This window comes from Vicugna pacos, chromosome 19 (assembly GCF_048564905.1).
Source record: "Vicugna pacos chromosome 19, VicPac4, whole genome shotgun sequence".
In the NCBI taxonomy this organism is placed as follows: Eukaryota; Metazoa; Chordata; class Mammalia; order Artiodactyla; family Camelidae; genus Vicugna; species Vicugna pacos.
In genome coordinates this window covers 32,554,385-32,576,174 of record NC_133005.1, presented here as the reverse complement: position 1 = coordinate 32,576,174, position 21,790 = coordinate 32,554,385, and the positions used below count along the sequence as shown (strand labels likewise).

The 21,790-nt window shown below is 50.1% G+C and overlaps 1 protein-coding gene across 6 annotated transcripts; it reads right to left on the bottom strand.

Annotated features, from left to right (window-relative positions):
* Nucleotides 1–991: 991 nt before the first annotated feature.
* SGK2 (serum/glucocorticoid regulated kinase 2) lies at nt 992–21,204 on the bottom strand. 6 transcript variants are annotated; one of them, XM_015237805.3, is made up of 14 exons: nt 21,030–21,204; nt 15,875–15,932; nt 15,291–15,340; nt 14,715–14,772; nt 14,426–14,509; nt 13,407–13,538; nt 12,235–12,347; nt 11,900–11,936; nt 10,768–10,854; nt 8,578–8,673; nt 7,348–7,503; nt 4,820–4,909; nt 3,250–3,454; nt 992–1,389 (listed from the first exon to the last, which is right to left on the bottom strand). In XM_015237805.3, exons 2-13 carry the CDS (start codon nt 15,908–15,910, stop codon nt 3,290–3,292), a joined length of 1,104 nt encoding a protein of 367 aa, XP_015093291.1. In that variant the 5' UTR covers nt 15,911–15,932; nt 21,030–21,204; the 3' UTR covers nt 992–1,389; nt 3,250–3,289. The 6 variants fall into 6 exon arrangements, with proteins under 6 accessions (XP_015093291.1, XP_072800361.1, XP_072800366.1 ...); XM_072944260.1 differs by lacking the exon at nt 21,030–21,204 and adding an exon at nt 17,002–17,153; XM_072944265.1 differs by lacking the exon at nt 15,291–15,340 and having other exon boundaries at nt 21,030–21,166.
* Nucleotides 21,205–21,790: the final 586 nt, after the last annotated feature.

The following is a 21,790-nucleotide window of genomic DNA, read 5'->3' as shown; positions in this document are numbered from 1 at the left end:
TTCGGTGCCCTGGAAGGCCGAGGAGGACCTCCCGGAAGAGGGCGGGCAGGTTGAGTGGTGAGAATGGGAACACGAGATAGTTCTTTCTGTTTGATTAGCCCGCATCTCTGAGCGCCACAGTGCCAGGCCCGGGATGAGGCGGTGGACCTGCCCTCTGAGCATCCCTAGGCGGGGAATTAGACCTGGTCAAATACAGCCAAAAAGTGAAAAATGTAAACTGTTTTAAGGGAGCTATGAAGTGCCGGGGCTGGGCAGACGGGTCCCCGTTGAGTAGAGAAGTGAAAGAAGAATGGTTCATTAAGGCAGGGGCTGGGAACGGGCAGAAGGAACTGTTCATGCGAAAGAACCATCGCCACGTTCAGGTTGCCCTGCAGTCGCTGTGAGAATGAGAAACCAGACGCCGGTAATCACAAACAGCCACCTTCTCGAGGGGGCGCTCAGTGCCTGTCCCAAGGGAGCGTGGCCATGTGTGCAATGCCGCTGCCTCAAACCGATGAGAGCAGAGACTTTTTGACTTATGCCTATGACAGTCTGCAGCATGTACAGCATAGTTTGCGTTCTAGGGCCTTAAAACACACACACCACTTTTGTTGCCTTTTCGTAGCTACTGTCACTGCAAAGCTAAAAAGCGGAAAAGAGGGTGATTGTGATTTCTCTTCTTGGGGATGCTGTCTTCATGCAAAATTGGATGAGTACAGTTTGCAGTCAGTGTTTGCTAGAAGACCAAAAAATCTACTTCCCAGAGCTCTTCTTCCACTGTTAGAAGTTGTAGAAATAGCAAGGGCCTTAGAATCAGCTACCACCAAGTTCATTTCCCACTTGTGCCTTGTACCAGTTTAGGTGACCTTGGGCAAGTTGGTTACTATCTCCGAATGTTTATCTATGAAGTGAGGTTAGTAACTTCAAAATGCTGGCTTATTGTGAGGATTGTAGATAATGCATATGAAGCTCAGAATGTGCTCAATAAATGGAGGTCTTGCATGATCAATTCAATATTTTGTATTTTTTCATTTTTATTTTCTAGCCTGGTGAAAATTTTGTGATTTTACAGTTTGGAACAGATAGAACCATTATTGTTTCACAACCCGTAGTGGGTTGTGTGCTTTTGAGAGTACTATCACATTTCTGACAATTACACGGTCTTGCTTTTTGCTTTGGGAAGTTGGGATTTTGGCCTCCCCTTCATCGTGTTCCACCTTCGTCTATTAGCAGATGCCATTAACACGGAAATGAAATCAGAGTGTTTCTTTCAGAATTCTCAGCACATGTCAAAGGGTAGCAGTAGCTCTTCTCGACCCAGCTGTGATCCCCAGTAGGTCAGTGTCAGTGTCATTGGTGTGTTTTCCATGGTCTTCCAGCTTCATCCCCCATAATTTCTGGGGCAGGGGGCTGGGTAAACAAAAATGTAAGGCAAAGAATGGGACTGAGTTAAGAGGAAAATGCAATAAAGTCACCAGCACACACTGATGTTCAGAAAGTTCCCCTTTTGTCCACAAACCAAAAAGTTAGTAAGACCACCCTGAAGTAGACCATGAACCACAGGTTTGTGAAAAAGAGACTTTCACTGAAGTAAGTCAGCATGATTCATCCGACAAGTGCAGCATGTCCTGGACTCAAGATGTGTTATATCCTTACGTTCGATCTAGTGAGAATTATTTTCAGAAATGGCTAATCTTGAATATATGGAGGTCTCTGTATGTGGCTGGGAAGCTTTGGTCACCAGGCCCACACAATCCTCCAGCTCTGCCCAAGGCCTGGGCTCCCTATGGCCTTATACCTGACAAGCATACAGGGGCATGTGAGGTGGAGCATAGCATGAGCTGAACAGCCAGGCCCAGACCACAAGCATCTAGTCGAATGCCTCCTCTTCAGGACCCTATTTCCCATCACCTGGCTTGTTCCAGCCAATTCCTGGCTTGGCTCTCCTTTGAGATTTTGACTTTGAGTCATTCTTAGACCTGACAGCCACAGTGAAGGGTAGACTAGCACAAAGGTTACATGTGAGAGCCCTGCAGTCAGTTTATATGGCTCCAAGTCCCATCTCTGGCCCATATTAGCTCTGTGGCCTCCAGGCAAGAAATAACTTCTCTACCTCTATTTCTTCACTGGTAAAAGGGAATAGTAATAGTTCCTACGTTAGAGTTGTTTGGATGAAAACTGATAATAGACTTGAAAGAGTTTAGTACAGAAACTGATTCAGCATAGGCAGGTGTTCTGAAGTTGGTTTTGACCAGTTATGCAAAAAAAGAGTATGTTAACAAAATCAGAAGCTCAAAATCGTTAGGAAAGCTAGAGAAAGAAACTCAAGGCTTCCCAGGAATGCTGCTGCAGTACTGATCTGATGGGGAGACTGATACTGCCAATATATATCAATTGCTACAGTTTGCACTGTTGCCACTTCCACACCAAGAGCTCATTTTTGTGGGTTTTGTCACCACACTTACCACATGAAAGAGAGCTCACCATTCCTTCTTTGAGTCAAAAATCTGGCACAGGTGCATCCTGGGGCCACATGCCTGGCCCAAACTGCAGGGGAGGCTGGGAAAGTCAGTATCTAGCATTTTCAGCTACTGTAAGTGGAGGTACTTTTTCCCTCTCATCATGGTTCATAAAGTAGGAGATTACCTGGAGGGGTTCACATGCTGGGAGGACAAACTTAAATGTCCAATACCAACCACCCTAGAAAGACACCATTGACATAGAAAAATAAGAGGATGTTGGGTGGTACCCTATTGGCTTGTTACATCTCTCATTTTACACATTGAGATGAAAATCCAAACACCAAGAGACCCTCTGGTAAAGAGGAGCCTGTTGCCTCCCGAACATTTCCCCTTCTCCCTTAGTGTCAGAACCCCTGTGTTATTAGGGGGAGTAATGTGCCCAGCTAATTAGACACATAGCCCAACCTCCATTACAGGTAGAGTGGATGGCTAGTGAGGCAAGCAGAAGTCACTGGGTGTGGCTTCTGGGGAAGTTCTGAAGGTGCCGTTTTGCTCTTTCCTCCGTTTTCCCTGCCCAGGACACAGCAGCTAGAGCACCAGTACCATCTTGTGATAGGATCATAATCCTAACAGTAGAAGCCATTTGCCAAGGATGGCAGAGCAGAAAGCCTCTGAGTATCTGATGACCTGTTGTACCAGTCCTGGACCACCTAACACCATCCTCCTTTTATGTGCTGGAAAAAAAGCTCTTATTTAAGCCATTGTTACTTTGGGTCTCTGTGACTAGCAGCTGAGGATAATTCCTTACAGAAACCAGCTGGCTTCAGTGGTTTCACGATGCTTCACTTCTAGCAATCCAGGATGGCATCATCCTCCGGCGCATAGGAAAATCCCAGGAAGGCACTTGAGGCCCCAGAGCTGCTGGCCACAGTGTCGGGAGTGCAGCCAATGGACTTTGACACAGCTTCTTGGGTGAACTCTGGGTCAAAGTGTTTCAAGTCAGCAGGTCCTGCCTATGAATATAAGCCAATAATGAGGAGGGAACACTCAGAGCTGCCAAAGGAGCCCACAAGCCCTGAGAGGGATGTTAGGGCCCCCCCCGAGTCCCCCTCAGACACCCTTACTTAACTGTAAGGGTGTGCACTTATTCATGCATTTACATTAGTCATTGTATTCCAGTAGGTCCAATAACTACCTATCAATTCCTCCACTACCTGGCACCCTGCCTGCTCCACTTCAACACTCCAGACACTGCTGGAGGTAAACTGTACTCCCTAGCATGCAGTGAAGGCAGTGTGAGTCAAGAACCTAAAAAAACGTGCACAACAGATACAGAGAACATGAGAGGTACCAGAGGGGAGAGGGTGGGAGGGAAGGGCAAAATAGGTGGGGATTAAGAGTTACAACCTACTAGGTATAAAATAAATAAGTTGCAAGGATGTAATGTACAGCACATTATATATGGGAATATAGTCAATATTTTATACTAACTGGCGTATAATCTATAAAAAATATCAAATTACTATGTTGTACACCTGAAACTAATAAGTCAACTATACCTTAATAAAAAAATTTATGTTCAAATTCTTTGACTTGGTAATTCCACATCTGGAATCCATCTTAAGGAAAATAATCAGAACTACTTTGGACGAAGATGTACACTTAAAGATGTTCATTAGTCCATTATAATAAAAAAATGGTAATAACCTAAAAAGTTCACCATTAGGAGCATGGCTGAATAAATTATGCTATCAAAATAGAATTGAAATACTATGCAGCCACTTTAAATCATACTTAGAAAGTCTTGTATGACTTAGGGGAATAATGGCATAGTTTTTAGCAAAAAGTTTAGGGTTTTGGGGGGGAGGGTGAGATATATAAATGACGAGCTATATAAAAACACGTAGAAAAAGACTTGAAGGAAACTTGCCAGCGGTGCTTTCTCTGAGGTGAGATAATAAGCTTTTTCTCCTTGATAATTTATACCTCTGTTTTACACACCTTTTACAATAAATACGTGTCATTTTTATTACCAGGAAGAAAGCTAAACATAGAAAGCAAATCTTAGCAGGGCTTGGCTCTGTCTGGGTGTGTCACATGACATAGTGCACTTTAAAAACTAAAGGGCTCAGTAACGAGGGTTATCAGTGCTAAGTGTCAAGGAGCGGCAGCCTGGCTGCCCACACAGAGCTGAACTGGCAGTCAGGACTTCCGGGTTCTAGATCCATGCTGCCTCTAACTTAGGGGTGGCCTTGGACAAATCACTGAGCCTCTTGGACCCTCAGTTCTCCCATCTGTAAAAAGAGAGCTGGCCCAGATACCCTCCAAGTTTCCACCAGCCCTGGGAACCCAGAATCTAGAATGTGATGACCTCTTACCACATTTGGGTTGAAGGGTGGAGTCAGCCTCTTGTGGTACAAGTCATCCCAGTTTATGGGGCTGAAGAATACATGGCTCTTTATCTCAAGCTGCAGGAAGAAGGTACAGATGAGAAGTCACCCTCTCCATAGGCGCTCCCATCCCACCCCCCGTGCCTTGGAGCTCCAACTCTCCTGGCAACTGGCCGTCAAGCCCTAACATCTTTACTGGGAAAGTAACTTGCCATTCTGGCTGGTTTTCTGGAACAAAGTCTCATCTTCAGTCAGACCTCTCCCCTTCGCCATTATCTAGAACCCAGACTTTCTCCCCTATAGCATTTGTTTATTCCACTGCTATTTACTGAGCACCTGCTCTGTGCCAGCAGCATACTAGGATATGGAGGTATGTCAGTGACTGCAGAACCTGCTCTTGGGGGTCCCCGGGGATCTTGGGGACCCTCTTCCCCCACACTCTGCATCAGTGCATCCTGACTCTTCCAGAAATCTAATCAGAGAAATAGACCAAATCAATTCACAAAGGAAGATTTGGGAAATAAAGCCCCAAGAAAAGCTGCAGGTTCCCAGAGATCCAGAATTTAGGATTCAGCCCTAGGCATGATTCACCACATCTTTCCTAATTCAAGCCAATGGTGGCACCAATTTCCTCCTAATCCAGCAGACCCTTCCCTCTATCTGTGTTTCTTGAAGACTGATTTCTCTGGCCCTTATATCAGAACCCTCTGGGGGTTGTTAAAAAGTCAGATCCAAACTATTTCCAGAAGAATATCCAAGAAACTAACACTAGTTGCCTCCAAATTAAAACAAAACAAAACAAAACAAAACAAAACAAAACTGAGTGGCTGGAGGGACTTCTTTGAATATCCTTTGAATTTTGATCTATGGGAATGTATACCTTATTTTTAAAATAATACATATTTTTAAAATGCAGATGGGAAGGAGGCGGCCAATCTTCTTGAAAGCCCTGATCTTTACACTGTGCAGGGGTGGGTAGGCAAGTGCCCTAAATGTTGTTACACGTCACAGTCTCTGGCATGTGGGGCAGTTTGTACAAACACATAAAAAGTCCTTAGTATGTGTCAGACACTGGCCTAAGCAGTTGAATATACTAGATCATAAGAGCTATGAACTGGGTGCTGTTATCACAGATGGGAAAATTGAGAGAAGTTAAGCAATTTGCCCAGGGTCCTGCAACTAGCAACTAATGGAGGAGGAATCTGAACCCAGTAAGTCTGTCTCATGGTCCATGCATATCAACCACTGCACTAGAAGAAAGAACAAACTTCCAGGAGTCAAACAAACTTCTGTGGTCTGTTTATAAATCCAAATGCTCTTTTGTTTAGTAAAGAATGTGTTTTTATTGTTAAGGTTTTGCTTTAATTTTAAAAAATGCCATGGACTTGCTAAGAGAACAGACTGTGAATTATCCATCCCTCTATTCAGATGCCCAACCCTGGGCAACTGGCAAGGAGGAAGGGCTCAGATGCTTGTGAAAAGCAAGTCTAGTTCACTCTCTGCACAGAAGCCAGAGGAATTTCTTAAAACTTAGATTGGGTCTTGTGACTCCCCTGCTCAACGTACCCTAATTAATTAATTACCTGATTAACGACCCCTGTCCATCTTGTTCCTACTGCAGAACTTTTGCACATGCTTTGCCCCCGTTTCTGGGATGCCTCCTCCCTGCTTTCTCTGTGGGTGGCTCCTTCACATCCTTCAAATGTCATCTTAATTGTCACCTCCTCACAGAGGACCTCCCTGACCATGCCAGTGTGACTCCCTCCCATTATTGTCTATCTCCACTCATTGTTCATGACTTTCTGAGACCTGAGACCATTTACTGGAATGCTTGCACTAGATAAACCTAGATAAATATTTCCTCAAGTAACAGAATACAAAGACATTATAAGGGACTAAAAATAACTTTACCTATGCACAGTTGGGACAAATTATGAACAATAAGATACAAAAAGGCCAAAAACCAACTGCCATTTCTGAGGCACAGGGAACAAAAGCAGAGGACTACACATGATCCCTGCACACAGCACCACCAAGGGGGTGGGCAGACCACCCCAGCCGCCCCTCCTGCCCAACCCACTGGTCCGCCCCTCCACTCACCCCATTTAAGGAACCAGTTCACACTCCCCACCTCAAGAGCGAGCAAGGGCACCTGTTACTTGTTTTGACTGCCTGGTGCTGCAATGCAAGTCCCAATAAAGCCTTGCCTGAATTTCTCACCTGGCCTCTTATCCAGTCACACTCTGTAATAGTTGTATGTGTTTATTTGTCTGCCTCCCTGTACCTCCCCCATAGACTTAATAGGGGCAGAGACCCAGTCTACTGAATCCCCAGCACTTAGCTCAATGCCTGGCACATAGTAGGTGTTCAATAAATAAATAGTGATTGAATAAAAGCATTCGACTGAAGGGAGTAAATAAGCAGCAGCAGCTGTGAATCTCCAAATGAGTGAATTAGCAGTTCCTGGTTTCAGAGGGCCCCACGAGGGGCCAGTGCTCTGTTGGCAGGTCACCTACAAAGTCTGTCTTAGAGCCCAGCCGCTGCCTCTGGTCCTTGTGGAGAAGGGCTTGCAGGAGGTCACAGGCGGCCACCGTCCGGCCCCCAGGGATCCGCAGCGGCTGGTGCAGAATGTTCTCGTACATCTGGGACAGGTCTTGGCTGTAGAAGGGCGGCTGGTGAGAGAGGGAGAGAGATAGGAGGGTCATTCCTGCTACAGCGGGCACAGTTCTCAGGGACACTTGGAGCAACACTGAGTAGCTGGAAAGATTCAGCCAGACCTGTGTCTGGTGCAATGGCAGGTTGCCTTGTCTTGTGTCACGTGGCAGACTGGAGGGAGACAGAGACCCCTGTGCTTCCAGCACGGTGGCGAGCCTGCTGAGAAGGCCAAGTCTCTCCCCACTAGTGTGAGGCATATGGACCCCCCCAGGTGCCTCCTCTCTCCCATCTCTCTTATTCCAGCTTATGCACCAGTTTTGCACTTTGCAAAGTTAACACTGTTCCTGTCATCTTTCATCCCAGTCTCACACACATCTTTTGAGACAGGTTGTCACTTTTCAGATGAGAAGAGGCTCAGAGAGATGAAGAGAGAAGAAAAGAAAGCCAGTCCCCAAACCGTATCCTGAGCCCACTGCTCTCTCCTGATGATCTCCCCCACCTCCTCTGCTGGCTCTTCCTTCTCCCGACTCCACAGAGCCTCTTCCTTCATATCCAGCCAGCTGTGCGGCGAAGACACCCCAGAGTAAAGCCTAGGCTCAAGCCAGTCTACACGAGTCTCCACCTAAGCAGGCAGCCAAGCACTGCGTCCAGGAGCTGGTTTCACAACCTCCCAGCACTGTGACCTTTCTGGGCCTCAGTTTCCCTCTCGGTAAAATAAGAACAACTCCATTTTCTGCAGTGCCAGCCTCCAAAGGCTGTTTTGAGGCACCAAAGGAGTAATGTGTGAGACAGTATATTATGAAGTGCTGAACATTATTGAAAAAATACGTCCAATCCTTGTGTTCACTTTGGCATCATCTTTTAAATTTTTATTTATTCTTTTTAATGGCGGTACTGGGAATCGAACCGAGGACCTAGCGCATGCTAACCACTGAGCTATTTCTCTCCCCACCGGCAGCATCTTTTTTAGCTTAGAGAAGAGATGGCTCATTCAGGTCCTTGAGGAGCACGAGCGAGCCAACACAAGAGAGATCCATCCCCATCTCTCCTTGAGTCAGAAGTCCCTTGCAGACAGCTGTGTCCCCACTCACCAGGCCATGCAGCATCTCGTAGAGAACCGCCCCCAAGCACCACCAGTCCACAGCCCGATCGTAAGGCTCTTTCCGAAGCACTTCTGGAGCCAAGTACTGTTAAGGGGAAACACACTTATACGAAAGACATTCAGCCTCTCCCCATTGGTGAACAAGGCGCTTGGAGGAAAAAAATCACCAGGGGTTGATCCTGCTGTGATATTTACTTGGCTGTGCATATATCCAATCAGCATCCATTTGCCATAGGCTTGCTTTGTGCAGGGCCAATTGCCAATGTGCTAGGGACATAGAGGAGATCACACAACTGCCCTGTACAGTTGTGTATGTTGTGCACCACACAGAAGGACCAAAGGGGTAAAGAGGGATGCAAGCCTGGCTGTGATCAATACAGCAAGCCAGAACCCTAGTACAGGGCTGTATCTAGCATCTTACATGTGTTTAAAGGGGAAACTTTTTCTAATTAGTCTGTCCAGAGCTGGTGCCTTCATCTAATTTGCTCAAAAGCATCCAATCAGTGTCTTGAGGCTAGGAAAGCCCCGGGAATACTCACAGTGCAGCGGGAAGACTAACGATAAAGCGTAAATCAATGTGGCATGTACTTGCACTAGAAATCTTAGTAACGGAGGGATGGAGAGGAGTCAGGAAATAGGGGGCAACACTGGAGTCCCTACTGACAGCCGAATACATGCCATGTGTCTGTGCCTCGCACAAGGAGAGAACGTGGGCCAGAGCTGTGCTTCCTGCCAAACTCAAGGGCTTGGTGACCCCTTAACCTGGTGTTTCTGCCAGTGAGAAAAGGGGTCTCAGCAACGGAAAAGCCACTGTGAGAGACTGTGTGGGTGTGGAGAGAGGCAGGGAGTTACACAGACCTAAGCCCTACTGGGGGTGTGGTCACAAGCAGGTCATTGAACCTCCCAGAACCTTGGTTTCCTCATCCACATAATGAGGTCGCAGAATTGCCCCCCTACAGGCTGTGTTCAGGACAGGGGCTAATATATGTGTTGGCCTGTGAACAATGGGAGCAACTGTGATTACTCTCATCTGTGCTCCCCAGCAGTGGCTGAGTCATGGAAGAGATGACAAGTTAGGGCCACATGTCTCCTGCTCCTCGCCCCTGGCAGTATCCAAGGAAGGGATGGCTAGGCTGGCAGGCTTTGCGAGGCCAGCTGTGTCCAGCGGGCACCCTCCCATCCACAAACACAGGCAGTGGCTGCTGCCTACAGAGGTCATCTGTCCATTGGCTCCTCTAAAACCAAACTGAGGAGGCTCAGCTGAATCTGAGACCCAGATTCTCGAGCATATGGAGAAAAATAGCAGCTAACATCCTGTCCCATGCCAGGTTGGAAGGACCTGCCTGCTCTATAGCCTCAGCGCCCCCACCCCCTACCCAGACACCTGTCCAAGCGGCTGGGAACCCCTTTGGGTCCAAGGGCTAAGGGCCAGGTTTCAACACTGGGAGGAGTTTAAGGAAAAGTTTTAAGCCCCAAAGCTACAGGGAGGCCTGCAGGACAGAGAGACATGTGAATTACTGCTGAGACCCACAAATTTTAACCCTCCAGGCTCTTGGTGTCTGGAAGAAAGCGGTAGATAGATCAGTGTTTTTATGCTTCCAAAACTTGAACTTAACTGTCAGGCCAGGCCCTCCTGTGGCACATGGACTTCACCCTGTAGGACAGTGCTGTCCAATACAGTAGGCACTGGCCATGTGTGGCTACTGAACATTTGAAACGTGACTGATCTGAGTTGACACGGACTGTAAGTGTAAAATGCACACTGGACTTCAAAGATTTAGTTAGTGATAAAAAGGGTAAACTATTTCAACAATTTTACATTGATTATATGTTGACATGATAGTATTTTGTCTATACTGGGCTAAATAAAACAGATTATTAAAACTGATTTCATCTTTCTTTTTACTTTTTAAATGTGGTTGCTGGAGATTTTTAAATTGCGTAAATGGTTTGCATTTCTCTTTCTGTTTCTGCTAGACGGCACTGCTTCAGAGTTTCACCAGCTGGGTCCCAGCAGCCCCTCGAGCTGGTGCCCCCGTGACATAGATGAGGAAACCAAGGCTAAGCACCCAGCCAGCTCAGGGGATGTGCTTGGGTGGGAGGAGTGAGCCCCTCCAGTGCAACCTGGTGGCTCTAATCAGCAGCTGTGGTCTCACCTGTCCTAGGAGGTTTCGCTTACCTCAGGGGTGCCACAAAATGTGGACGTGGTCTCCTCGGGCTCTACACCTTCCTTGCAGAGGCCAAAATCCGTCAGCACCACGTGTCCCTGTAGAGGAGGTAGGGCAGGGGTGAGAAGGTTGCCTGAGCCAAAAGTATGGCCGGGTCTAACCCCAAAGCCCAGATGCCACATCCGGGGCAGTGGCTGTGGGATCTGATGCCCCAGCCACAGGCACAGGCACAGGCTGGAGGCTCCACTCAGAGACTCAGTGCTTCTAGCCTGGATGCCAAGAGCAGCACAGGGGGCCAGGCGGGGAGAGGATGTTCCACTGTCTGCCCCCAGCTCGTCACAGGCTCAGGTCCACACCCTAAACAGCAGCAGTTCCAGAATGTCCTCACTGGAGGGGCCTGGTGGAAGCAGCCCCCTTAACAGAGGGCTGAGAACCAGAAAGCAGCCATTCCTTGTGACAGTGGGGCAAGAGGGTGGCTGGTGGAGGTCGTGGAGTGGGTGGACACCATGGGCTCTGCCCAGGTCCCCTCTTACCAGCCATCGTGCCCATCCTCCCATGCTGAGCCACTGCCCTCATCCAAGGTCATGCCCCTCTCAAGGGGCAGTCCCCATCCAATGACTGGTCAATGCAGGGGCACAAATGCCCAGCCTCCATGCCTCAGTTTGGAACAGTTCTAAACAGCCATCCTAGCTGGGGCCCACTCCACCCCTGTGAGATCAGCCACGGCCTCACTTGCAACCACAATGCAGGTGAGCTTCTTCTTCTGTCCAATCCTGCCTCCTCACCCCCTTAAAGGAGGGTCTCTTGACCCCAATAACCTTCTGAACCCAGTGCTCCATCTCAGCATCTGTTTCCAGAGAACCCAGTCTAAGACATGGAAGGACTACAAAATCCTCAAGCCTCCACCTGGCTCCACCCCTGCCCCCCTCCACAGACCTTGCACACACACACATGAACATGAGTGTGCAGGTACACACAGTCACATGTACACATGGGGCACATTTACATGCATGCACACAGGCATGCATGTGCACACATACTTGGATGCATCCCTATGCATATGGTGCATGTACAGTGCATGAACACACACTCGTAGGCACACAGCACACATGTGCAGCTATGTGCACACACACACACACCAACCTGGCAGTCCAAGAGAATGTTCTCTGGTTTCAGGTCCCTGCAGAAAATGAGAGAAAAGGGTGTTGTGATGTCTCAGCCACTGAGTGAGGAGAGCTGGGGACCTGGGGTCCTGCAGAAGGACTGTTCATGGAGGCTCACGGAGATGTACAGGGAGAGCCCAAGGAAGACGGGCGTTCAATCCTACAAAGGAGGAGGCTCCCACCCACTGGTGGGCCCGCCTCCTCAGACAAAGGACCAAGTTCCCTGGAATATTATCAGGATTTAGGGGTCCGTACATCCCCTGGCTATTGAGGCAGAAGGGCCAGGCCTGGCTCTGAGCCACAGGCAGGCCTCACCTGTAAATGATGTTGAGAGAATGCAGGTAGCCAATGGCGCTGGCCACCTCGGCGGCGTAGAACCGGGCCCGGGGCTCCAGGAACCGGCGCTCCCGCTGCAGGTGGAAGAAGAGCTGGAGGGGGAGGAGGCGTGTGAGAGGGTTCTAGGGGAGCTCCTCGAGTGCGGGGTGGGGGCGGCTGGCCAAATCACCCCCTCTCTAAGCTGCAATGTACACATACAAGGAAGGGCAGCCAGCCCCCACCCCCACAGAGCTGGCAGTGTTAGCAGGACAGCTGAATACACAGGGATGGAGCATCCCCAGCAGGGATGGAGCACCTACTGTGTCCCAGGCTCCAGACAGACCCTTTCATGTCTCTTACCTCCTTTAATCCTCCTGACTACCCTCCAGGTATTAAATATGAGGCCAGTTTCACAGAAAAGGAAACTGTGAGAGTCAGAGCAGTCAGGTGACTTGCCCAAGGTCACGGAGCTGTAACTGGCAGAGCTGTGATTTGAATCCAGGTGGGTCAAAGATGTGCTTTTCCTCCAACCCAAGTAATAAAATGATTATGATGGTCAAATTGAGACCAGGTTAGTTCTGCCCCTGGGCCAATTGCTTTGGTCTATTTTGCTGGCAAAGAAAGCCTTTCACTTCCACCAAGGAATTTAAGCATATAGGACAAAAACTCCCCTCTTAGCATCAGGGCAAACAGCATGAGGTCCCACTGATTAAATCTGGGTCACTGAGAAGTGCCCCACTACATTTTGCCATCTTGCCCAAAAAGACAAAGGAAGGAGTCCAGCTTATCCTGGCTGAGCTTCTGGGTCACCAGGTGGCCTCAGATCTTTTCTGCAGGGACTGATCACTCCCACGCAGTGGCCCTGGAAATACTGACCACGGAGCTCCTTTAACATTGACCTTTCCCGGGTCCACTGAAGGGTTTCTGGGCTGCTTTGTGTGAGGAAGTCAGGAAATAATAATGGCTGGGAGTTAGACAGACCTGCCTTCAAAGGTACAGGCTGGGGGGCCTTGAGCAAGTGACTTTCTTGCTCTAAGCCTCCGTTTCTTCAGCTGCAAAATGGGTATGTTACAGGGATGAGAGGAGATGGTTCTAGAACCTGGTACACAGTGGGCATGTGGGACAGATGGCTCCCAGTGAGGGCCAGTCAGAGACCCAGTGGGCCCACCCACCTCTCCCCCGTTGACATAGTCGAGCACAAAGTAGAGCTTCTCGGGCGTCTGGAAGGAGTAGCGCAGGCCCACGAGGAAGGGGTGCCGCACGTTCTTCAGGAGCACGCTGCGCTCCGCCATGATGTGGCTTTGCTGTGGAGTCACACAGACGGGGGGGCCATGTCACAGCCCACTGCAGCCCCTCTCACCCTGGCACAGCCCACAGGGCCTCACCGGTGGGGCTTGCCTGGCCTGGGGCCTTCTCATGCCCCTGCTCAAACACTCACTGTGGCTCCTCATTGCCCTCAGAGCCAAGCTGAGGCGCCTTGCCTAGTATTCAGGACTCTGCATGGTCCACCTCCTCCCCTGCCAGTCCACATGGGTGCAGCTCTGGCCCTGGATCCAAATCCCGGGCCCCCCACCCCAGGGTGATAAGAAAAGCATATATGATTACTTCACAAACGAGTCCCAAGGAAAATCTCTCAGAGGAAAAAAGCCATGCACTATTCACATTCAGGCCTTTGCTGCTGTTTCCCTGCCTGGATACCTGCTTTTCAGACCTTCAAAATCCTATCTTCAAGGCCACCTCTTTCAGAAAGACCTGCCCCATGATGCCTTATTAACATTAATTCCTTCTCCTGAGTCTTAGGGCCTGCTCTGACCTCCTCAAGGAGCTGACATTAAAGAGACCCAAGTCAGCAAAAGCATCTAGAACTCCAGGAGGGCTGTGGCTTGTAGGGGCTTTGGAGAGTCTAAAGTGTGACCCCTACATTGCACAGATGAAGAAGCAGGAACCTCGACAGGGTGGAGGACTTGTCCACCACGGAGCCCTGACTCTTTAGGGGAGCACAAAGGGTGAGAACTGGAAAGCAGTTAGCCTGCCTTCCTGGAGAAGGGTCAGCATTCTGGGCTCCACCCAGCCCCCCGCCTCTGGCTGGACCACCTCTGCACCCTGAGTTGGGACCCATTTTCGGAAAGGAGGCCATCTGACTGGGGGTTGAGAAGCAGGAGAGGAGATGCCTGTCCCTGAACTCTGGTACCTCTTTCTTCTTTAAGATGGACTTTTTCTGCAGCACCTTCACTGCATAGAACATCCCGTCAGACTTGCGCTTGGCCAGTAGGACCTGAGCAGAAGGACAAACACAGAGCCCACAGGTGACCACTCCCCTGGGCTTTGATTTCTCCACAGCAGAGCAGGCCTCCAGCCCTGGCCCTGCAGCCATGATTCTGCAGGTTGTAAGCTCCCTCTCTGAAAGTCAAGAGACAGCAGAGGGTGGAGGAGACCAAAGAAGGAGAGACCCAGGCCTCCCACACTCACTGATCACTTACCTTCCCGTAGTTTCCTTTGCCAATGACTTTGAGGAAATCGAAGTCGGTGGGCCGGGCACTGGGGGAAGAGCGAGGAACATGGGTCAGCATTTACAAGCCTGGGGAAACTGATACCTGAGTTTCTTCTCAATTTTGAAGCTGGAAAAGGCAGGAAGCTTTCTAAGAGCTAAGCCTCCTTGCCCCTGGAGAATGCCATGTTCTCCCAGTCAAGACGGGGCTTACAAAACTGGATCCTGAGTCTGGAGCTCTCATAGTCAAGTAAGCAACAGGCAAGGAAGGGAGAAAACCAGGCACAACTGTATAGAAGAAAAGGAATCTGGCCTCCAAAGTCTGAGAAGGGCCTGGAGGGTGGGGGGCTGCTAATAATGCAGATTCTGGGGGGATGTCCCAGCCATGGGGCTCAGCATGGGCAGAGACTGGGGAATTCGTGGGAGATAAAGATGGGAGCCGGTCCTGGGTCCAGGTGGCAGAGGTTCTTGACATTAGACCAGAGAACTTGGATTATATTCCCCAGGCAAGGGGTGTCAGGTGTGAGGGGACCCAAGGAGGAAAGTTATTTGAGAGACCAGAACTCACTTTGGGTTGGCAGAAGGCCCCAGGTTGATATTCCCATTGGCCCTTGGGGGCTAAAGACATTTAAAGAAAGAAGTGATTAAGATCAACAGTTCCCTACTCCTCGGCCCCTACCCTTTCCCCTGGTCCAAGCCCTGCTCCTTCTCCAGCATCTCTACTAGCCTGCCTGCCTGCCTTTCTTCCACCCATCCACCAACCCACCCACTGATCCACCATTTCACCTGCTTCTCACAGCAGCCCTGGGAGGCTGCTGGCTGTGGTACCAATTGTGAGGGTGAGGAAACTGAGGCCCAGAGAAGAGCTGCCCGAGGACTGACAGGCAGCCCCAGCAGCTTCGGAACCCAGGTGTCCTCAGGGCCAACCCCATGGTTTTCCCACCCCATTTACTTCATGATTCCTCTGCCCAAATCTCTTCTCTCTTTGCCCTGCAAATGGCCCAGTTCTATGAGCTCCCAGTGGCCCCTGTTGGCCCCCCAGTCCTGGGCTGGGACAGCCTTCCCGCCCAACTGACTGGGGCTTCCATGGATTTCCTCAGCCTTGGGAGGTGAGCCTCCTGGTGGTGGGTAGGGGAACCAACACCCACTCACCTGTGGACTGGGGGTCCCAGCCGGGCTAGAGTCCATCCTGTAAGTGATCGGGTGGGTTCTGGGGGCACAAGGAAGAGTGGGATGGGAGAGCTATTGTTGAGAATTACTGTCACTTGTCTAGGGTTTTAAGCACCGCTGTCCTCTCCACCCCTCCCCAACACCAGGCACCTTCCATAGTCCAAGCATCTCCCACCCGAGGCCAGCAAAGGATATTCCCTGGACCCAGCCTCTCCAAACATCTCAAGAGGGACAGAAGAAGGATGATCAGGGGTGGCCCCTTCCAGGCTGAGTCTTTTCAAGGGTTGGGAATGGCCAAGGTAGCTTGGAATGTCTGAGATGGCTAGGGCTGTAAGGACCCTTGCAGAGCATGAAGTCTGAACTTGTCCCCCCATTTCTCAAGTGGGAAAACTGAGGCCTAGAATGGGGCTTGCCTATGGTCCCACAGCTTGTGAGGGGCAGGCCCCGAGATGGGCATGTTGCAACCCTGGATTCCTGTGGACAGCCCAAGGCTGGGCTCTGTGTTGGCTCTTATCTCTCTGCCACAAGGACTTCCGTCTAAAATGCTCTGGAAGGGCAGCTGCCCTGGGGACCTTGGGCCAGAGCCATGGACAGACCCAATGGTCTATGTCTATTTGAGATGAAACAGTGGAGAGTGTGACCAGGAGCATATACCTTCCCTGCCCTCAGCCTGCAGGGTGGAGGAGGCTGGTGTAACTGAACCCTGGCTCAGGATGCCCAGGGACTCACAACCCCACTCCTGCTTGGAAGGTCAAGGCCAAGAATCGAGATCTCATCTGAGAACTGAACTGCTGGGTACTGTGCATCCTAAGACCACAGCCTTTACCTGCTCACAGCAGCACAGACCAGTCACCTTTACAAGGGAGGTCCTGGAACGACCACCCCACAGCCTTCCTGGGAGCTGAGAAAGTGACCACGGGGGAAGTGAGGGGATCGCCCTGCCCAGGCTGCTCCGTGGGCCCAGCCCTGCTGAGCCCTGAGAGAGTGAGCCGCAGAATTTCCCAAACAGGCACTGCAGCCTGGCTTCAGCCAGCACCCCATGGTCCGCGCTCCCGCAGAGAACCCACACCCTCTCCTGGCCTGGCACTAACCTTCCCGGCCCCGTGTACCTGCACAGCCTGAGGAGAGGCCGCTGGGAGAAGCAGCAGTTGGAGCCGGAGGATGGGCAGCAGACAAGAGAGCCTCTCTCTGTTCTCCCAACAAGGGCCGAAGTGTTTGTGCCTGGCGCCGGCCCGGCCCCAGCACCCAGCTTGGGACTCCCGGCAGCAGCCAGGGGACTGTTGTGTCACGCGGGAGCCAGCAGGGCTTAAGATGGGACCGAAGACCTCTGTTCCCTTGGGGACATCGCCTCCCCCTGGGCGTGTGGGTGGAAGGGGGTGAGCACAGCTGCAGGAGAGCCCTGGAGACACGGGGGCTCGTTAGAATGCGTGCGAGTGCGGGGGCAGGGGTGTGTGTGCAGGTGGTTCAGGCAGAGATGCGCTTCATTGTGTCTGTCTGTCTGCTGTATCAGTGTCTCTCTGGATGTTAAGGTATTTGTGCCTCAGTGTGACTACGTTTGTATAATTTTGTAGGTGTTTCTGTGCATCTATGACTGTGTGTTCTCACTCTGCATGTGTGTGTGTAGAGATGTGCTTCAGTGAGTCTCTGTGTAGTGTGTGGACACGTCAGTGTGTTACCTCCATATGTTAATGTGTTGTGTGTATGAGTGTGAGGTCTATGAATATGTGTGTGACAGTAGTCATTGTGTGTGTGTGTTCATATTGGTGTATGTCAGTATATCTGTGTGTGTGTGTGTGTGTGTGTGTGTGTGTGTGTGTAGGGCTCCGGCCTGTGAGAAGATACATTCCCCAGGGCCTGCCGAGGCCTGGTACAGACCATCTAGGGCTGAAGATGAGGTTCCAGAGACCTCAATCATGGCAGCTGAGAGGAGTTTGCCTCCCAAGAAACTGCAGGTGTTTCAGAGGCCAGGTGTCTGGCTCAGTCCCCCTGGCTTTGGTCTTTGCTGAACACTTGGCCCTTTGGGCCTTTCCCTGCTGGCCCTCCAGGGCTGTGCCACTGTCTCAGGGGCAGGGCTGGTTGGCTATGGAAGAGCCAGGAAGCAGCGTTCCAGCCAGCACCCTGGCTCATGATAACCTTGCTGCCTGGTGGGATAATGAAGTACTCACAGGTTCCCTTCCTCTCTCCTGGAGGTAATGAGGAGTATTGTAGGGAATGAAGGAGTTGACAGGGCCTGACACAGCCCCTGCCCTTCTGGAACTGTCTGTGTGGCTACCACATAACACACCCAGACTTCTGTAATTCACCAGTGGGGGAACCTGTGCGGTTAGGGTCAGAGTGGGTTGGTCAGAGAGGGATCTGAGCCCAGTGGCCTCAGATGTTCTCTGTCGGCTTGAAAGTGAGGGTGTCATACAAGCAAAACCCAAGTGAACAGTATCAGAGCCTTCCAACCTTTCAAGGAAACAGAAGTGTTGAACCAATACACAGATGAGTATGATATCGTGTTGACAAAATAAATGCCCAGAACAAGGGCATTTCTTTTCAATGACAAGACCCTGATGTGACCTTCATTTGGCAGCACTACTTAGAACCGGAAAACAATGGTGATAACAAAAATAATCTCCAAGTCCCACTGTAGGGCACTTCAGAATACCCGCCGACTCTAACAGCTCCTCTCTGGACCTTACATCCCTCTTGAGATACTGTCCCATTTCTCTGTTCCCCTTGTCAGGTAAACTCCCTGAAAGAGTTGTCTGGACTCAGTCCCCACTCCTTCTCCTTTTCTCTCTTGAACCCATTCCAAAGAGGCTATCATTCCAACATGCCAGTGGCACTACCACCTACTGGAAAGTCCAGGCCAGCAACTTGGAATTTATGCCAGAAACTTTGCACCCTCACCCCACTCCCACTTGACCATGAAATCCCCATTAGACTCAACCTTCAAAATAAATCCAGAAACCACTGCTCCTACCACCCGAGCTACCATCATCACTTGCATGGATTATTGCAATAGCTTCCCTACTGTGGCCCTATTCCCTTTACCCTCTATACTCTTCCTTCACCAAAAACCAGAATGATTCTTTTAAAATGTAAGTCAGATCATGTGACTTTGTTGCCAAAAAACTCCACTCACTTCCCATCACACTTAGGATTAAAATCCAAAGTCTTTACCACGGTCTGAAAGATTCCACGTGACCTGACTCCACCTCTACCTTGGTCTCTGGGCTCTAGGTCTCACTACACTGCAGCCCCTGTGGCTTTCTTGCTGTGCCTTGAACACACAGAGTGCACTCTGGCCTCCCGCCTCTTGTCCTTCCTTCCCTCTGCTTAGAAGACTTCCCCTGGACGTCTGCTGCAGGGCTGGCTTCCGCTAACATCACAGAGGTCTCTGTTCAGATGTCACCCCTCAGAGAGGTCTCTTCTGATTACGTATGACTGATGGTCCCAGTTTGTCTTGGACGTAAGGGTTTCCTGGGATATGAGATTTTCAGTGCTTAAACCAGTACAGTCCTGGGCAAACAGGATGGTTGGCCACTCCCACCTGTTCCCCATCCACATTTTCTGCTTTATGTTTTACTTTTGTAACACTTATCACTCTCTGGTACTTTATTATGCAACTCTTTTCATTGTTCATTTTCTGCCTCCAACTGGAACATCAGCTCTGCAAAGGCAAAGACCTTTCTTGTTCAGTGTTCAATCTCCAGCACCTACATTAAAGCTTGGAATATGGTTGGTGTTCAGTACCAATTTGATTTCTGAATCAAAGAATGAATTGATTCATATAAGATAAATTATATTACATATATAAAATGGAAAATTAACTAAAAACCAACAACAAGCCTACATAAATTGAAATGGGAACATATATGTGATACAATGTCAAGCAAAAAAGCAGGTTTCAAAATGATAGGTGACCAGGAATACCATCTTTGTAAAGAAAATAAAGATGTGAATACACATAGCCACCAAAAAAAGCCTGGAGGGCCAACGATCCAAGGTGACAGTGGGTTAGGTTATTTTTTATCTTTGTACCATTGCATAAAAATTCTCAAGGTGTTGCTGTTCACTTAATACTTCGGTACTAAGTCCTGGTGGGAACTTGGACGTGCTCATTGTCAACTACCACATTCTCCCATCGCCTTGACTGTGACTCCCACACCTGAGCAACTCTCAGCTCCTAAGGCATCTTTCTCTCTTGCACCACTGCTCTCTGATTTTTTGGCCAGAGGCTGAACATCAGTACTTTCTCCCAACAAGAATTCAGACCACTCCCAGAGGGTGGTCCTAGCTCCTCCGTCAGCCCTCCCCCAATCCTCCCCAGAACTCGCCCCAGCCTAGATTTGGATCCCTCTTCCCCCATCACTACGTGGATCTGCTGAATGCGGTGGGAATGGGGATCACACAGTGCCCTCTTCCTGGAACAACCCCCTGCCCAATCTGATCTGCTCAGCTAACCCTTTGCACCTGTCCTCACTTGTCTTCCTCAGAAACCTCCCCAGACCACCCTCAACCCCATGAACCCTAGCTCCCTTCCTTGTGCCCACTTCTGCTATCATACCTGTCTTCACTCTACTGTAATTCATTCACACACGCCTGCCTGCCCAGTGCCCACCAATGACAGTGCGTACCAAGTGCCAACTGATCTTCTTTTGTTCCCACAGTGCCATGGGTGAGGAACCCTTCATTCCTGTTTTAAGGAGGATGAAACTGAGGCACAGAGAGGTGAAGTGACTTGATCACGGCATCCAGGTAGTAAATGATATGACTGGGATTTGAACCAGGCAGACTGACTCCAGAGCCCATGGCCTAGAATTTCAGCAGGAAGTTAGGAATTTAGAAAAAGAGGGAAGGAAATTAGTGGGAAGGAAGTGAGGATTAAATGGGTTAGTTAGGAAGGAAGAAAACTAGGCAGCTGAGAAGGTGCAAAGTTAGTTGAGGGGGAAGGAGGGAAAACAGAAAGAAGGGAGGGAGGGGAGAGTTAAGAATCAAAAAGAAAGGGAGGAATTAGGAAGGAGGGTGTTGGGGAGGGAAGGAAGTCAATAGGGTAGTTAGGAAGGAAATTAGCTGGGTAACTAGTTCCTAAATTTGGCAGATCAACAGGCTGGAAGGCAGGTGTCCTGCTCACGGCTCAGCCTCTCACCTGAAAGCTCTGGGTCGCAGCTCAGGTCCTGGGGAGCAGCCCCGTGCACAGCTCTGCCTTCTTGTTTCTCTGCATTGTCCCTCTGCCCTGAAGCCCAATCCTGACTTGCCGGACAACCTTCAAAGTCAGGAGCGACCTGTCACCCACTCGCTCAGGCGCCCAAACCAGCTACAGTTCAACCTTCCAGCGCTGCTGGCTGGGAACTGGCTGCAGGACCTTCCAGTTAATAATTAACCGCTGGACCTGAATCACAATGCTGGCTGCACCCACTGGCACCTCAACGGGGCCCTGCCCTGGGGACCCTTTTTTAAAAGCGACAGCACAACTTAAGTTGTGTGACCTTGGGCAAGTGACTCCAGCTCCCTGAGCCTCATGTGAATAGGTGATGATGGTGTGTGTTCTGCCTTACAGGGAGGGTCCCTGAAGTCCCTTGCAACACTGTCACATTTCATTCTCTGAAATCTTCTCCCCCAACCCAGCCCCCTTCTCCAAGTCCAGCTCAAATGCTGACTTTCCCACAGACCCTTTCCTGACTATATCAGCAGACTCACTTTCCCCATCTCCTAGAGCCTGGAGAACCGACCATGAAAAGGGCTTGTCTTGCAAAACTCTCCCAGATGGGGACCACCAGCCTCTGTGATTAGTCCATTCGTGGACACATCTAGGGAGGGGCAGCACACTCCCTCTGGAGCCAGCCTCATCACCTGACACATCTAGCATTCTCTTGTGTTGAGCCAAAGGTTGGGCCCAGAGCTCCCCTG

Bases quoted from the DNA above. Each gene is read 5' to 3' on its own strand.
- SGK2 (XM_015237805.3), bottom strand. From the start codon at position 15,910: ATGGACTCTAGCCCGGCTGGGACCCCCAGTCCACAG. The intron at 14,773-15,290 runs GTGAGTTCTGGT...CTCTTCCCCCAG, and splicing joins GGGCCTTCTGCCAACCCAAA to TGCCCGGCCCACCGACTTCG. The intron at 10,855-11,899 runs GTTGGTGTGTGT...CCTCCTCTACAG, and splicing joins ACATTCTCTTGGACTGCCAG to GGACACGTGGTGCTGACGGA.